Source organism: Vicugna pacos, chromosome 18, assembly GCF_048564905.1.
Source record: "Vicugna pacos chromosome 18, VicPac4, whole genome shotgun sequence".
NCBI classification, from domain to species: domain Eukaryota; kingdom Metazoa; phylum Chordata; class Mammalia; order Artiodactyla; family Camelidae; genus Vicugna; species Vicugna pacos.
The window spans coordinates 43485600-43502444 of record NC_133004.1 but is presented as its reverse complement, the minus strand read 5'-3'; the positions used below and the strand labels follow the sequence as shown (position 1 = coordinate 43502444).

The 16845-nt window shown below is 47.6% G+C and overlaps 1 protein-coding gene and 1 non-coding gene across 3 annotated transcripts; both read left to right on the top strand.

Moving 5' to 3' along the window:
* Positions 1–235: 235 nt before the first annotated feature.
* On the top strand, positions 236–307 carry TRNAA-UGC (transfer RNA alanine (anticodon UGC)). Its single transcript has one exon. It is a non-coding gene; the product is annotated as a tRNA-Ala (tRNA).
* A 1850-nt stretch (positions 308–2157) lies between these two features.
* On the top strand, positions 2158–15745 carry ZNF12 (zinc finger protein 12). Of its 2 annotated transcripts, none has more exons than XM_072943356.1 (7): positions 2158–2293; positions 2493–2616; positions 3603–3667; positions 6593–6719; positions 6967–7062; positions 9531–13964; positions 14289–15745. In XM_072943356.1, exons 3-6 carry the CDS (start codon positions 3653–3655, stop codon positions 11378–11380), a joined length of 2088 nt encoding a protein of 695 aa, XP_072799457.1. In that variant the 5' UTR covers positions 2158–2293; positions 2493–2616; positions 3603–3652; the 3' UTR covers positions 11381–13964; positions 14289–15745. The 2 variants fall into 2 exon arrangements, with proteins under 2 accessions (XP_072799457.1, XP_072799456.1); XM_072943355.1 differs by having other exon boundaries at positions 3489–3667.
* Positions 15746–16845: the final 1100 nt, after the last annotated feature.

The following is a 16845-nucleotide window of genomic DNA, read 5'->3' as shown; positions in this document are numbered from 1 at the left end:
TCTTAATGAAGCCAAAGTAAAAGGTGGATTTTTGCTGTTTCTGGTGAAGACAGAATCACAGGGTCCAGGTGTACTTTACTAACTTAAGCAAGTTTAAAAAGGGGGGAAATCCATGCAGTGAAAGTTTTTAGCCATTTGGAGAGAGGGGTGAGTCCTGAGCTCATTGCTGGACATCCCATTCATCTGGATGAATCAGTATTTATTATTTCCTTTTTAAAAGCATTTTTTGGCAGAAGAGGGGATAGCTCAGTGGTAGAGCACGTGCTTTGCATGCACAGGGTCCTGGGTTCAATCCCCAGTACCTCCATTAAAAAATAAAATAAATAAATAAATCTAATTACCGCTCCCCCCCCCAAAAAAGCATTTACTCAAGAAAAACTTGTAATATAAGTACTTTCAGAGAGTTTCTGGGCCACAGTACAGGGCACGGGGCCTGGGGAGCCCAGCCTGTCTCTGATCTGAGCAAACAGTTGGGTGTTGAGATGGTCCCATTAGCCGGCGTTCACAGGGCAGAGAACCAGAGAGGACTGAGGTACAGAAAGCACCCCAGCCTTTGGCTGAGACCTGGTCACTGCATGTAGGTGAAGTGAGAACTAGAGGCTGGGACTCTGGCTGATGGGTGCACTGCCCATCCAGGGTGCTTTCAGGTGCACAGGGCTGCTGACATCCTTTACCTGGTGAAAATGGAAAAGATCACAGGGAATTGCACCCCAGAGGTTTTCCAGGCTCAGGCTCGGAGGAGGTGTGGTTGCTGTCATTCTCACAGCAGCAAGAACTGGGAAAGACCATTCCTGGTTGTAAGCAGCCACTTCCAAGAGCGATTTTGGAGAGGTACCCGTTTTGTGCAGGATTAATTTAATGCAGCTGATCAGCTGGAAAATCAGGAGTGGGTTACATGCTCATTCATTTGGGTGAAACAGCACTGATTATTCCCGTTTTTAAAGCATTTCTTTGAGAAACTTGTAATATAAATGCTTCCTTTATCCCTTTCATATGTATCTAAATCTTTTTTTAAAAGCTAAATAAGTCTCTTGACAGCATTACAAACCAGGAATGTTTTTGTTAAGGACCTGAGAGTTATCTCTTTATCTCTCTGTCACCATGGGAGTTTAGGCTAGGTGGTGGGCACTTTGCTCTGAGCTGTAACCACCTGCTTATCATAGAGATAGAAGAAGTGTTCTTTTTTTCCGTTGGATAAAGGATATTAACTAGCACGGACAGCTGCCCAGTTTATCAGGTGAATTTAGGATGAACTCTGAAGACATGTATGCCACCAAAAATGCATGGTGTTGTCCAGTCCTTTCACATGACGCAAGTTATCGTTTATCTTGAGAACATACATGCAGTGGATTTTATCTGCTGAGCTATGTAAGACGATGAGACTCATTTCATTTGCAGTCTCATCGGTGGTTTGCCGGTGATGTGCGGCACAGTCTGGTTTAATGGTTATTCAACCATAAAGCTTTTATTTCTATATTTGTGAAGAGGATTTTCTGGGTTGGCAGGCGATTTTATTTTTAATTTTTCCCCTACCTGCTTTTAAGAAACAATTGGCCAACAGTACGGTTATATTGTTTCACCAAAACAAAACAGTGATAAATCGCTGTCCTTACAATTCCACTTTTGAAAAATATTTTTACCTAACAGAAACAATAATTCTCTTTGAGAAGTAAGACCCCAGGTAATCTGTTTTATTTTTTCGGTTAGTGTGTACCATCTGATTTTCCTACGGTTCTTAATGCATTAGTAGTGTAATCCAGAAAAGCTACTATTTCTATTTTCTCTTCCTTCCTTGGAGAAACCATATGCCCACAGGTAACACTGTTTTACATCACGGCTAGGCTAATTGTATCTGGTAGGACCGAGGCTCCAGAAGGCAATCCCACAGCCCCTACTAGAGACCACACCTTTCCATGGTCCCTAACAGGAGTGAAGACAAATGGGAAACTGCGTCCCGGGTCCGGGCGGCCAAACTTCTCAGCCCAGCGCCTTTCAACCGACAGCTGAGGTGGAGACATTTTAAGTGTTCCCTAACTTGACGGCGCGGAGACTTGTGGGAAATAGAGTCCTATTACTCGTCCGGCTCCCGAAGAGCCGGACTTCCGGTGTCCTCCTGCGCTTGCGCACCTCGCCCTGTGTGCGTGTTCGCGCACGCGCGCCGCCGCCGCAGCGCCCCCGCTTCCTGTCCGTGCCCAGGTCACCGCTCGCCCTCGTTCCCAGGCTTTGGCCTCCGGCGGGCGAGGATTCCAGGGCCTGCGGGGCTGGACGCCGGGCACGGATTGTGCGGACGAGGGTTCGCGCGAGCCAGGCGGAGACTCGAGCGGGGACCCCCGATCGCGAGCTCCGGAACCTGCGGGCTGGGGCGGAGGGGCCGGGCAGGCGGCGGCGGCGCGGCGGTGCAGGGGCGGCGGGACCCGGGCCCGACCGTCTGCAGCGCGCGGGACTCTGAGGCCCCGAGAGGGACGTTCGCCTGAGGGGAGTTTGTTCCGTAGGCCCAGAGCCTGCTCCTCGGGACCAGCGGCCTCAGGAGGCGGAGAGATCTCGGGAGACGAGCGCGCGGGAGGAGCAGCCCTCGGTCCGGAGCCTCGGGAGCCTGGTTCAGCGGGTCCCGGCGGGGTAGGTGGTGCGTCTGCGGGCATCCAGGCAGTTCTCGACCCTGCGGCCCGCTGAGAGCGGGGCTTGGGGGAGCCAGCCCGGGCCGAGGACACGAGAGAGCGACAGGGAGGGTTTGTCCGCGTCCTGGAGGTGGAGGGGCTGGGCTGCAGGGCCGCGGAGGCTGCTCCTGGATGGGCGCCCACGGGGACTTGTGAGTTCTGGGTGTCCTGGGGGAGTAGGGGCGGCCGGCTGGGCTGTGGACATTCCGCATCCACTCCTCCCTCCACACCCGACACCCCTCCTCCTGTCGCCGCCTCGAGATGGCGAGCGTGTCTCTAAAGTTGCATTAGCACCTTGGTTCTCGAATCTGAATGTGTGCTGAGCCCTCCTCGGGTGTGCCCTGCGGAATCACTCAGTGGAGTGTAGGATAAGTCTGCGAGGCTTCTGTGCTGCTGCCTCGGTTGAGGGAGGAAGAGATTGGGCCTGAGAAGGGAGGTGACGTGCCTAGGTCACCGGATGTGTAGGAGGGATTGCTGACAGGACCCAAACTCCCAGGTCAGTGTTCTGTCCACTTTAAGTAAGTTTCTTAATAAAATATCTTTTTGAGCATCGCACTTAAGTTTATACAAATAATTGAAACACTGATCCGTCCCTAAGTGTATCCCTTACTCAGAGCATCCAGTGGGTGTTCTGGTCTTAAGTTGTTAAAAGAGTTAGTAAGAAGAAACAACTATAACAATTTCTTATTTTAAAATCTTGTGTTTAATGATGGAGGATTATTTTTGTAGGGTTTGATGTCTATTCATTAATGAAAAAACATGAGCACTCAGTCCCTGCATAGTCCTTTGGGAGGTACAGACCTGTGGGTGGGTTCTCCCTCTTTATTCTTCCAGGCCCTTCTGACGATAGAAAGGACAGCCTCCCACAGGTGTCTCTCATGGCATCTTCAGGACAGGTGCTCCAGCCACCTCACTCACAGCGTCACTGCTTGCATTTTCCTTCGCCAGGTCTGCCTCCACTTTCACAGTCCTGCACGTTTTTCCAAGAGCAGCAGAAAATGAATAAATCTCTGGTGAGTTTGGGCGCCGGTCCTGCCGTGGAGACTTCCCGCTCCGCTGGAGGGACGATGCCCAGCTCTCGGCCTGGGTGACCCTTCCATCATGTAGTGTTTTGTCTTTTTAATTCTTAGGTGTTAACGTTCTGTGTCTTCAGGTTTGGTTACGATCTTGTTTCTAATTTTATTTATTTTTTGGTATGGGAGGAGGTAATTAGGTTTTTATTTATTTATGTATTTTTATTGGAGGTGCTGGGGATTGAACCCAGGACCTCACACATGCTAAGCGCATGCTCTCCCACTGAGCTGTACCTGCCACGCTCTCCTGGGTTTTGGTTCCGTCCTGTGGAGAAACTGAAATGTTGTAATGGGGCTGCTGAGTCATCTGGTAAAAAGAGGTCGACATAGAGACTGAGCATCGTGAAGGGCAGGATGCGGTGGGTGGTGTCCAGGCAGGGGTCTCGGGTCTCCAGTGAGATGCTCCCCAGGAAGGGAGGACACCTCCGGGGTTCCAGCCAATCCCAGGACCCAGGAAATAGTATGTCAGTGCCCCTGGGTTTTTCCTAATCATAAATGAGGTTGAGAATATTTTCACGTATTTAGAAGCAGTTTTTTCTTCCTAATTAATAGACTTTTTTAGAGCAGCTTTAGGTTTACAGGAAAACTGAGCAGACAGGACTGAGTCCCCAGTTTCCTCTGTTGTTAACATCTCACGCTCATGTGGTCCATCTTCTCAGTGATGGAGCAACGTTGGTACATTTTTATCACCTAAAGTCCGTAGTTTATATCAGGGTTCACTCTTTGTCCTACAGACGTGTCAGCGCTCTGACACATGCACCACTGCAGCTCCGCACAGAGCCGTTTTCCTGCCCTGGAGATCCCTGGGCGCCACCTGTTCGTTCCTCCCTCCCCCAGCCAGTGACAGCCGCTGATCTTTTTACCATCTGTGTGTTTTTGCCTTTCCCGAATGTCGAGTAGTTGGAATCTTAACAGTATGTGGTCTTTTCCAACTGGCGTATTTTCGTTTTTATGTAAGTGCCTGTTCACGTCCACTGCCAGTCTGCCTATCCCAGTACTGTTTTGTTTTGTTTTGCTTTTCTGATTGACTTAGAGTAGTCTTTTTGTTTTGTTTTGTTTTTATCATTTTTATTTTTTAGTTGAAGTATATTCAGTTTACATTGTTGTGTCAATATGTGGTGTACAGCATAATGTTTCAGTCATACATGTACATACGTGTGTTCCTTTTCATATTTTTTCATTATAGGTTACTACAAGATGTTGAATATAGTTCCCTGTGCTAAACAGAAACTTGTTTATTTTATATATAGTAGTTAGTATCTGTAAATCTTGAACTCCCAATTTATCTCTTCCTACCCCTTTTCCTCTTAGTAACCGTAAGTTTGTTTTCTAAGTCTGTGAGTCTGTTTCTATTTTGTAAGTTCATTTGTGTCTTTTCTTTTTTTTTCAAGATTCCACATATAGGTGATATCATATGGTATTTTTCTTTCTTTTTCTGGTTTACTTCACTTAAAAAACGTTGATCTCCAGGTCCCTCCACGTTGCTGCAATTGGCATTGTTTTATTCTTTTTTATGCTGAGTAGTATTCCATCGCGTGTGTGTGTGTGTGTGTGTGTGTGTGTGTGTCCATGTGTGTCACTTCTTTATCAGGTCATCTGTCAGTGGACATTTGGGTTATTACATTTAGGTTGTTTCTATGTCCTGACGATTGTAAATAGTGCTGCTATGAAATCACCTGAACCCTTTGTTCTAGGGTGCTGATACTGTTTTGTGATACTTTCTTGGCAGTTGCATAAATTTGGCCCCATTACTTTTAGTTACTTAAATTTATATCACTGTTTCATATTTCTGTGAAATAGGGGTGAGGCTCACAGTAATGGTAGGTATCGTTGAGAAGTGTGTTACGTCCACAGAACTGTGTTAAGTGCTTTCCGCGGATGAGCCCATTAGGTACTGGTGTGTGTTGTATGATAGGTACCGTTGTCTTTATCTTAGAGGTGATGATACAGGAGGAGACAGTTTATGACAACTTATAAACTGTTTATAAGTGGGATTATTTGTGAATTTATTCAAAAGATCCCCGCTAAGAGGCCCGGGTGTGCAGTTCCCAGGTCTGTTGTGCTCTCTGCCCTCAGGAGTGCACTCCTCCCCTGGGAGGTGTCGGCAGGAAGAAGGGTTCTGAGTCCCAGCTGGAAATTAGGGAGCAGCACCACGCTGTCCCCGTCAGCTCACGGCACAGGTCAGGGTCAGATGGCTGCAGGCTTACCCTCTGTGTTGCCTGGCCTGCTTGCTGCTCTGGTGACTGTGGCAAATACTGCAGGTCAGCTCCTTTTGTGAGCTGCAGGGGACGCTGTAGGGCAGGAACCACAGTGGAGTCTGAGATCTGGGACATGTGTGTCTGGAGTTTAGGAGAGCAGCCTGGGCTGGTGACAGAATGGGAAATGTTGATATGTAGGTGGTAATTACAGTTGTGAGGCCAGGTCGCTATCAAAGCAAAGGGTAAAGGAGAAAAACAACCCCTTGAGGGTGACTTGCAGGAGAGGAGGAGCCAGCAAAGGAGACTGAGAAGGAATGTCTGGAGAGGGAAGAGAATCAACAGTGTTAATGTTCTGGAAGCCAAGCGAAGGGGCACAGGGCATCCCGGCTTCCACGAGTGCCCTCAGGCCTGTGCTGCTGGGGGCAGGGGCTGTGTCTGCTGGTCTGGGGCCCACCAGCCAGGAGTGTTCTTGGCTCACAGTGCAAGACAGTATCTTCTTTAACTGATGTACACTGAGTGCACTCACGCAGTGTGTTGTATTTATTTTCCTTCCTCAAGATCCATAACATGAAAAAGGTACAGTGTTAACTTTACCAGGGAGCTGGGTGAGCTCCTGTCCCCATAAGTCTCATCCATGTCACCCAGTTCTATCGCGGTGCCATTGCAGGGGCCAGTGTCATTCAAGGACGTGGCCGTGGACTTCACCCAGGAAGAGTGGCAGCAGCTGGACCCCGAGCAGAAGACAACCTACAGGGACGTGATGCTGGAGAACTACAGCCACCTGGTGTCTGTGGGTGAGCGGAGCTGCTTTCGGGGTTGCTGTGACGTGCAGGATCTCTCTCACTTTAACTTTGAATTTGATGGGACAAATGTGAGTGATCTGGGGCACCAGGCAGGACATTTGGTCTTTACCTCCAGGTGGGTTCTAATTTTGCTACAGCTCAGGTGGTCACTTCTGTTGTGGAGCTCACAAGGTCGCCCTCTCCTCAGACCACAGAGCCCAGCAGGTGGGCTCAGGTTCTCTCTCATTTCTGTTAACAGGGTGTCACGTTATGAAACCGGAAGTTATCACCAAGTTGGAGCAGGGAGAAGAGCCATGGATGGTGGAAGGAGGATTCCTACTGCAGAGTTACCCAGGTGTGTTAATGCGGCAGGGAGCAGGTTGGTAACTTGGAAGTGTTTACCCTGGAGGTTTTTAAGGTCGCCAAGCCTTTAGAAGTGACTAAAGAAAGTTACTTGTGTGCTTTGGCTACTTGGCTCTCAGTGCCAGAGACTTCTTCCTTCCCCACAAAAACTCATGTTGGTAGAGCTTTCCCATGCTGGTGTCCACCCTGACCCAACACTCACTTGCCCCCTTCTTGTTCTTACGGCCTTTCCAGTAACCCAGTATCACAGATTCTTTTTGTTTTCAGACATTCAGTCTGTTACTAAGGAAAACCTCACGTGACTCTCGTGTCCTTGTTACTTAACTTTTTCCTTCTTGTTTCCTGTGAAGTACCTCGGACTTGTTTCTGTCCCTGGTTTCACTTCTCACTCTTTCTTTGAGGTCAGGTGTCGGACCCCCATTCTGTGCATAAACCAGTAGACTCAGTTCACCTGTGTTGTTGTGAGCACTGGTGCTGGCCCATTCCTGAGAGCAGTGCTGCTGGAGTTTGGTGACAGCAGGCATGGGTCTCCCTCTTTCCCCAAATGCTCATTTTCATCTTCTCTCTTGTTTACTGTTCTGTTCCCAGGGCCTTCGGTGACGTCCTATCAGAGCAGGTGTTCAATAAGTAGGAGATACAGAAATGCATCATGATTCATTTATCTCCCCACCCCCTCCAGAAATGTCTCTGAGGATCTGCTCCACCCTTCAGTGGTGTCTGTTTGTTTTGAGATCTTCAAAGGGCTCCTCCCCTTTCAAGTCTGTAGGGTTTTTCTCTGTTAAAGGCTACGTCATCCACCCTGTTCTCTGGTTCAGTATTTCCCCTGACAGCAGTAGGCTTTCCTTCATTCTGATTGGATTTAGAAGATGTGTTCATCTGAAGTTCCTAAACCATCTTCTCACCAGTCTTACAGGATAAGCCTGCAGCGAGTCCCTGTTGATTGAAATTCCTTGTCCTTTAAGAATCGCCTTTTAGTGCTGGAAAAATTAATTTTCTATTGTTTCCCAAAACTCTGGCTAAACGCCGTTTGGTCCACACTCCTGAGTGTCTTCTGTGTACATGATTATCATCCCTACGTCTTTACGTGTCACTGGGGGTGATGAGTTATTTGTCCCAATAAAACGCATTCTTTAAGTGTGGACTTAAATATTCTGCCTCTCCTTGAAGTCTTCCCTTCCAGCTCTTAATATCGCTCTCGTCTCTTCCTTCTCTCAACTTTGACTCCGCCTCATGGTGATGCCTTAAAAAAAGGTTAGGTCTTATCAAGGAATCTGTTGTTGTGTATTTTTCGCTTGTGTTTCTCCATACTACTCCCCCTTTAACCCTGTAAAGAAAACAGCACGCCCCCTCCCTCGCCACAGCGTGTAGCGCACAGTGCACGTTTACGTCTTTGATTATCTGAGGAGACAGGCAGGTGAGCGAACCTTCTTGTCCAGTCATTCAAAGTGGTTTATAGGTGGTTACCTGTGAATGTGCATGCCTAGCTCACATCCCCGTACATTCTGCTGGTGCTTGAGAGCTGTCCTTACAGTTGAAATTAAGAACAGTTTCTCTGATTTCTGTTGAGGGGTTCAAAGGGAATAGGAAATAGAACCATACTTTTTAAGAGAGAGGTTTTGGTTAAGGGAAGAGACCAGAGATGCGTGGATAACGTAAAACTCGGCATTCATGTAGAATGTTAATGTTCCAGTGCAAGGCTGAGTCACCTTGTGCGAAAATGACTGGATGGAGAGTAATTATTTCTAACTTCAAAGGAAGTGGAGCTCATTAAGTTGAGAAAGGACTTGAGTAGTATGTTTTCTTAAAGCATGGACATCCCCTAAAAGATAGGTTGAGTAGACCAAGGCGGGAAGTCAAGCAGACTTCGCAAAGCAATAGGAGCAGAGGCCTGTGACTGAGCGTAAGCTGGGGCGTTGCTGGTGCCGCTGCAGTCTCCATGTCGGTGACTGTGCCTTGGGTTGTCATCTGTCTCAGCCTGATACGAAGTGACAGGCGTCAAGTGCTGACCCACCTCCAGCAAGCTGATTGCTCCCTGCACGCGCCTCCTGGCCCTCCTTGTCCTTGTCCAGCAGCTGCCCTCCTTGTTGCCCCGCCAGCTGTGAGTCCTTTCACATCTACCATGTTGGTCACTCATCCAGCATCCTTTGTCTTCTGGTCGTTGTTCCATGCTTATATTTTACCTTCTGTTCCCCGTTCGAACAAGGTAACAAAGGTCAAAGGTGCTTGTGTTTTTGTCAGCAACCCCCTACCCCAAGACCACCACTGGAGATCGTGGAGGTCGTGTGTGTGCCTGTGCGTGTTTGTTCCAGACAGAAAGAGTAAGGGGAAGAAGTACACTTGGAATCGCTTTCACTGTCCATGAGGCTGGCATCTGCCACAGTGACGTGCTTGTGTACACGTCACGTTCCATATCTTATGTCAGGAAATGTGTAAAATTTGGTTAATTTTGCCTCTTTTTAGAAGTCTGGAAAGTTCATGATCTGATAGAGGGAGTCCAGGAAAATGAAGACAAACGTTCAAGGCAAACTGTGTCCATTAACAGCAAAACCCTGACTGAAGAGAGAGGTAACGTTCTTGGTAAGACTTTCAATATGGAAACCAACCCTGTTCCTTCAAGAAAAATATCCTATAAATGTGACTCATGTGAAGAAAGTTTAAAATCTGTTTCAGAATATATTAGTAGTGATGGAAGCTATGCAAAAATGAAACCTGATGAATGTAGTGCATGTGGGAAATCACTTCTCCATGTTAAGCTTGAGAAAACTCATCCAGGAGATAAACCTTATGAATATATTCAAAATAGGGGGGCTTATACTGTAAATGAAGAAAGTGTTTATCAGAACATTCGTATTTTGGAGAAACCCTTTGAGTATATTGAATGCCAGAAAGCCTTTCAGAAGGATCCAGTGTTTGTCAGTCGTTTGGAGGAGAAGCCCTACAAGTGGAATGGATCTGAAATAGCCTTTCTCCAGGTGTCCGACCTCGGTGTGCACCAGAGGGCTCACATGGAAATGAAGCCCTACGAATGCAGTGCGTGTGGGAAGTCCTTCTGTAAAAAGTCCAAGTTTATAATACATCAGAGGACTCATACAGGAGAGAAACCTTATGAATGTAACCAGTGTGGGAAGTCCTTCTGCCAGAAGGGGACCCTCACCGTGCATCAGCGGACGCACACAGGGGAGAAGCCCTATGAATGTACCGAATGCGGGAAAACCTTCTACCAGAAGTTACACCTCATTCAGCACCAGAGAACTCACTCAGGAGAGAAGCCCTATGAATGTAGTTACTGTGGAAAAGCCTTTTGCCAGAAGACGCACCTCACGCAGCACCAGAGAACACACTCCGGGGAGAGGCCCTACGTCTGTCACGACTGTGGGAAAACCTTCTCCCAGAAGTCAGCTCTGAATGACCATCAGAAGATTCACACGGGCGTGAAGCTCTACAAGTGCAACGAGTGCGGGAAGCGCTTCTGCCGCAAGTCCACCCTGACCACGCACCAGCGGACGCACACCGGCGAGAAGCCCTACGAGTGCAACGAGTGCGGCAAGTTCTTCTCGCGGCTGTCGTACCTCACCGTGCACTACAGAACCCACTCCGGGGAGAAGCCCTACGAGTGCCGCGAGTGCGGGAAGACCTTCTACCTGAACTCGGCCCTCATGAGACACCAGCGGGTGCACACGGGCGAGAAGCCCTACGAGTGTAGCGAGTGTGGGAAACTCTTCTCGCAGCTGTCGTACCTCACCATCCACCACAGAACCCACTCAGGAGTGAAGCCCTATGAATGTACCGAGTGCGGGAAGACCTTCTACCAGAACTCGGCCCTCTGCCGGCACCGGAGGATACACAAGGGCGAGAAGCCCTACGAGTGCTGCGTCTGCGGGAAGTTCTTCTCCCAGATGTCGTACCTCACCATCCACCACAGGATTCACTCCGGGGAGAAGCCCTACGAGTGCAGCCAGTGTGGGAAAACCTTCTGCCAGAACTCGGCCCTGAACAGGCATCAGAGAACACACACGGGAGAGAAGGCCTACGAGTGTTACGAGTGCGGCAAGTTCTTCTCCCAGATGTCGTACCTCACCATCCATCATCGAATTCATTCCGGGGAGAAGCCCTTCGAGTGTAATGAATGTGGGAAGGCCTTCTCTCGGATGTCCTACCTCACGGTGCACTACAGGACTCACTCAGGAGAGAAGCCCTATGAATGTAGTGAGTGTGGGAAGAAATTCTACCACAAGTCAGCCTTCAACAGCCATCAGAGAGTTCATAGGAGGGGGAACATGAACGTGCTTGACGTGGGGCGGCTCCTCTGAAGTGCACAGCATTTAACGTCCCGGGACCCTCAACACAGTGAATGAGAAACTCCTGCTGGCGAAAGAGTGTTCACACAGGTGAATGTGGACAAGCCTTTGAGTGTTAGTCAGACTTGGAGTCTGCAAGCTGGCAGGGTAGAGACCACAGCTGTGCCCAGGCCACGTGACGGGCTGGGTGCCAGACTGCACGGGAGTGAACATTTATGAATATTTACAGAGCACATAGTTTCGCCATGGATTCAGACTGCTTTACATATCAGGGAATTCACACCAAGGGGAAACCTCTCAATTTAAGGAATGTGGGAAACATAGTCTGTTGGAAATTGTTAATACTAAAAGTTATGTTTCTGATAAAATCATCAAGCTTTTTATATTAAAAAAGAAACTACAGAGGACGGCTGTTGTGAATAAACATGCTCCTTATGTGAGTAGAAGCTGTAAAGCCATCAGGTAGCCAGTCAGGACGGCAGCGTGCACACAGGCTCTCACGCGAGTGGTTCTGGGGGTGGTAGGACCAGCACTTTTCAGGGTGTCTTGGTCTGTCTGCCTGCCTTTTAGGATGCTGCCTTACAGAAGTTGTGTCTTTGGTTTGATTCTTGTTTGGAAGGGCGTTGTATCCTTATTAAGGTAACCTGTAAGAAATAAGGTAACATTAGCCATTGTAAGTAGCACCACTATGTGAGCATCTTAACGTGCATTGTTAGTGAACTAGTATTTGAAAAGTATAAAGTACTCTTCTTTCTGTACTCTTCCCTGGCATTTATAAATGTATTTTATCATTGTTAATGAACTAAATCTTCCATAAGGAAGCCAGTGTTTTTTATAATGTTTTCAACTGTATCTGAGTCAGCCAGAAATAGAAATCTAGGTATAAGAATAGAAAACTGCATAGATAACTTTAAGTAGGTAACGCCAGAAGTCTCTAGTTGTGAGGAACAGCTGTAGGACTCACTACACTGTATACAGGTTTTAAAATGTACTTAAGATAGTTCTATTTTAATCGAATTTTTTCACCTACTATTTATTTTGATGCCTACGTAAGTGCAGGTGTGCAGAGCACACGTCCCATGTCACCTAGGAATTCACTGTACTTTACTTGATATGATGCTGTTTTAAACTCCGTGCTTTGCTCCTTCCTGACCGGATTCAGAGCACGTCCATACAGGTTTGCAGCTGGCGTTGCTGAGTGACCACCCGGGCCACATGCCTGTTGCTGTTGGCTGGCCACGCTTGGGTATCGTTCCTCCTCACAGAACAGGGACAGATCCTGATTAGTTTCAGCCAGTAATGACAGTGCCTTTCTCATCGCCTGCAACTGGTTTACAGTGGTCAGAGGACCCAGTCCGAGACAGAAAGGAAAAGCCTGATGGGTTACTTCTGGAAAAGGTTCCTTCAGAGATTCAAGGAGTCATGCCGTGTGAAGTGGAATCTTCCGGAACATTCCCTTGTCTGGGTTCAATGCCTGCTTTTTCAACAGTGAAGTACGATTTTGCCAGGCAGAGCGAGAAGAGCGGGGACCCTGGGAGCTGGACGCCAGCCGTGTGGCCCCTGCACCTCTGGACTGTTTCTTGTGAAAGAGTAAGTTTATTTTTCAGCCAGTTAATTTAGATTGCCCTGAGTGGTAACTGAGGATACAAAATGACACTTTTGTGGGAGTTACGCAACTGAGAAGTGGACTTGAGGCAAATCGCTTATTTTGAGGTGTTGCTACAGAGATGATCTTATTTTCTGTACATTGTGGTGTAAATAGTCTGAGCATTAGCAGTCAGCCGGAAACAGTTAAATATGTATGTTTTCTTGAACTGTTACATTACTGAGCTAAGAACCTTTGGAACTGAGGTCAGGTCTCTCTGACACCGCATGACATACATCTTGTTTAGGTTCAGTTACGTCACTCACGATCTCGTTGCCTGTCACTTTCCCTCCGTGTTTGTCTTGACGATCGTGAGTGTGCTGCCTAACAAGTTAAAATTCTGGTCGAGCATATAGTTGTGTGTAGGAACTGTATATTCACAGTGTATTTGTTGAAATATTTACAGAGGTTTCCCACACGAGTGGGAAGTAGCTTAAATACACAGTATGCATTTTAAGTAAAATATTTGAAAAGTTTTAATGGTTTACCACATTCTTTCTCTCTTACGAAGTGGCTGACATGAAGGAACCCCACACACGTATGTGATCGTCACCTGCCTTTTTGGTAATGCAGTCGTGTGAGTTATTTCAGAGATGTCAACACTCTCATTACATCCCGGAAATTAGGGTCGATAGCATGTTCTGACTTAACTGGCATTGTTTTCTTCTTCCTTAGAGGTACTTAACATAACAGTTTATCTTAGATTTGATGGAATGCAGTATTTGGAAGGTTTTCACTATGCCTGGCAAGGCCTGCATTCATGGAAGAAGGCGCCATAGGGGATGGTTCTGTCCCCATCGAGCAGCAAGGACTGCACGTGGCAGTGGTGCAGAGCCGAGTACTTGCTTTTTATATACAGTGAGCTCACACTGTGGAGTGTGAGCCGATGAGGGACTCCCAGAGGGACTGCCAAGGGCTGAGCAGGAGGTCGACCCTTCCTGGCACATAGAGGTGAGAGTCACCCCTTCTCCCCCGCCATGTTAGTGTTAGTGCGATGGTGGGTCATTTGTTTTTCCGTGGCCTCTTAGACAGGTCAGAACGAAGACCCAATGTTAACACCAGGGCTGTCTTCTCTCTGAGGCCACGGCATACCCTCTGCTCTCTGTTTCATCTCAGTATGGCTGGCTGCGCTGTCCAGTCCAGCTCCCCAAAGATGGCTGGACAGTAAGGCACCCGACTGCAGACCAAGTAACTGCCAGCTGTACAGAATGCTTCCAATTAAACAAGCAAGGAAATGCATTTTAAAATTATGTTACTTTTTTCTTCCTCTTACAGAGATAACTACATCACAAATTAGTTGCTTTTCCCTTCCTTGAATTTAAAGTCTGATTCCTGCCAAACTGATGAACCAGCACAGGCTGCTGTCATGTGTCCATAGCCCAACTCTGGAGATGCCACAGACATAAGAGCCGCCCGTGGGTCCAGGGAGCGGCCCTGGACGGGGAAGCGCTGGGCGGAGACGCGAGGATGTGGTGGTTCTGTGGAGCAGGTACTGGCAGTAGACGGGCAGGTGCTGAAGAGGACTTTCTCCTACATGGTGCTTGTACTGACTGCTCGAGTGTCCCCAGCACGTTCCCGACCACCTGGTGCCTCGGGAGACAGGAGCAGGCTCATCCACTCGGCCCTGCAGGCAGTTCAGGTCCCACTAGAGCAGACCCTCGGTCCAGCTGAGATGAGGTGTGGACACAGGAGACACAGGGAGAGTCGGCCGGGAGATCCTCTCCTCTCTCCAAAGCCAAGTCATCAGTAGACGGGCGCACGTTTCCTGATGGAGGAGGTGCTTTCGGTGACCATGTAAAGTGCCCAGAGACGACGGATCAGGAAGGGGGCACTTCCCAGTTGGAGTGGGCTTTCTCTTCTGTAACACAGCCCTCTACTTAAACTAGAGTTTAGACCTTCTACCTGCTACTTGTACCAGCCCAGATTTGCAGAACCCCCAGGGAAACATGAGTTTACTGTGAGGCAGCACACCATACCACCTACACAATGGGCAAGCTTGAGGGGAGAAAGCTAGGTTTCAAAATTTTCTTAATAGACATCCTTAAAGACAAGTAGATTGGTAATATGAAGCAGGAACAGACGGTTACCCAAAAAACGGTGGGGGGTGGGGAAATGGGCATGAGTAATGGCATGAAATAATTAAATAGATGAGATTAAAAACAGAATAAATACGGCAAAAAAACCAAATTAGTAGACTGTGATGGCAAATCTCCCAGGATACCACGAAGAAGAAAGAAATGCAATGTGAAAAAGAAACAGAAGCAGTGGACAGTAGAGATGACAGTGTCTGTATCCTGGGGAGGAAGGAACAAGATGGAAGAAAATACATGGATTGAAAATTGCTCAGAATTAAAAAAGAATGAGATTGAAAAGGGCTGCTGTGATGCCAGGTGGTGAGAGACAAACCTCATCCGTCTGTGAAGGAACAGGTTTAACCAGTGACTAGAACATGTAGGGATACATCCAGCAAAGTTAAGAAAAGGGCAGTTCAGAGAGGGGACAGTCAGTGCTTGAAGTCATCAGGAATTAGAAAATACAAGTTAAAACAGTAAAATACCCCTTTGTTCTCATCAAAATGGCAAAAATTACAGCGATGTGTAAATAAATGCTGATTAAGGATGTGAATGGTAATCGTTCATGTTCACGTACTGTAGAAGCATATAAACAGTGTAACCATCTGGGAAACAGACCTGGAAATGCCTTTGAAATATAATGATGTGTCTGCTTTATTATACAGTGGTACCTTGATGTGTTTATGTACATTCCAGAGAAATTCTATACACGGGAGGCCACATACAGGGAGTTTCACCACAATAAAATGTGTGACCTCTTCTAGATGGATGTCCCAAAAGAGGTGAGTAAAATGTGGTCGTGCAGCCAGGCGCTGTCAAGCAGTTAGACGTGTGTCCTAGATCTGCATGTAGCACATCTAATGAACAATTACAGATACAAATGAAACATTTCATGGAACTAAACAGTGTTTTTACGTCAATTAAAATTACACACATGCTTATGTAGGTTACAGTGGCATGTGCTTAAGGGCATAACTTTTTATGAGTGTGGGTGCCAGTCGGGAAGGGGCTGGAACTGGGGTCTGGCATGTAGCAAGTATAGGGTGAAGTAAGGATGGGGTCCACACAGAAACCAGTGCTGACAATAAATGTTAAACACTGTGCCTGGGACTCCTCCCGAAACAGGAAAACATAAAAGTTAAAGGCCCCCAAATTAAAGTACTCAAAAATGTTTTATTCTGCTCAGTCGTAGCCAGAATTTTACGGCTCAGGTACCGAAACGATGCCTGAAACTTACGGCAACTTCAACCTGAGCCAACTTCCAGTAAAATGGTCGCAGCTGCTCCCTCTGGTGGTCACTCCGGACTTTTAAACATCCTTCCTACGATGGAGTGTCTCACCCCTGAGTACATGCATCACTTCCTAGAACTCCGCGTAACAAACTGGCTTCCCGTTGTACTGCAGACTTACCCTGCTGTGTGTACTGCAAAAGCGATTCTTTCTTCCCATTTCGTCTGGACACATCCCTAGAGGTCTGATTTCCCAACTGACTTTTCAGGTAGGCATGGCCAGGTGATACATTGGGGCCCAAAGGGCGGAAAGTATGTGTCGTCTTCTGAGTCTCTCCCTTCCTCCCTCTCTGGGGGAGGTCATTAGGTTTAGTTATCTATATTTTTGATGGCGATGCTGGGGATTGAATCCAGGGCCTCATGCATGCTTGGCAGGCACTCTCCCACTGAGCTGTACCCTCCCCTCTGAGTCACTTTCTTAGAAGTTTGTTCTTTTCTTCCTTCCCTTGGGCTAAAACAGAACTTATTAGT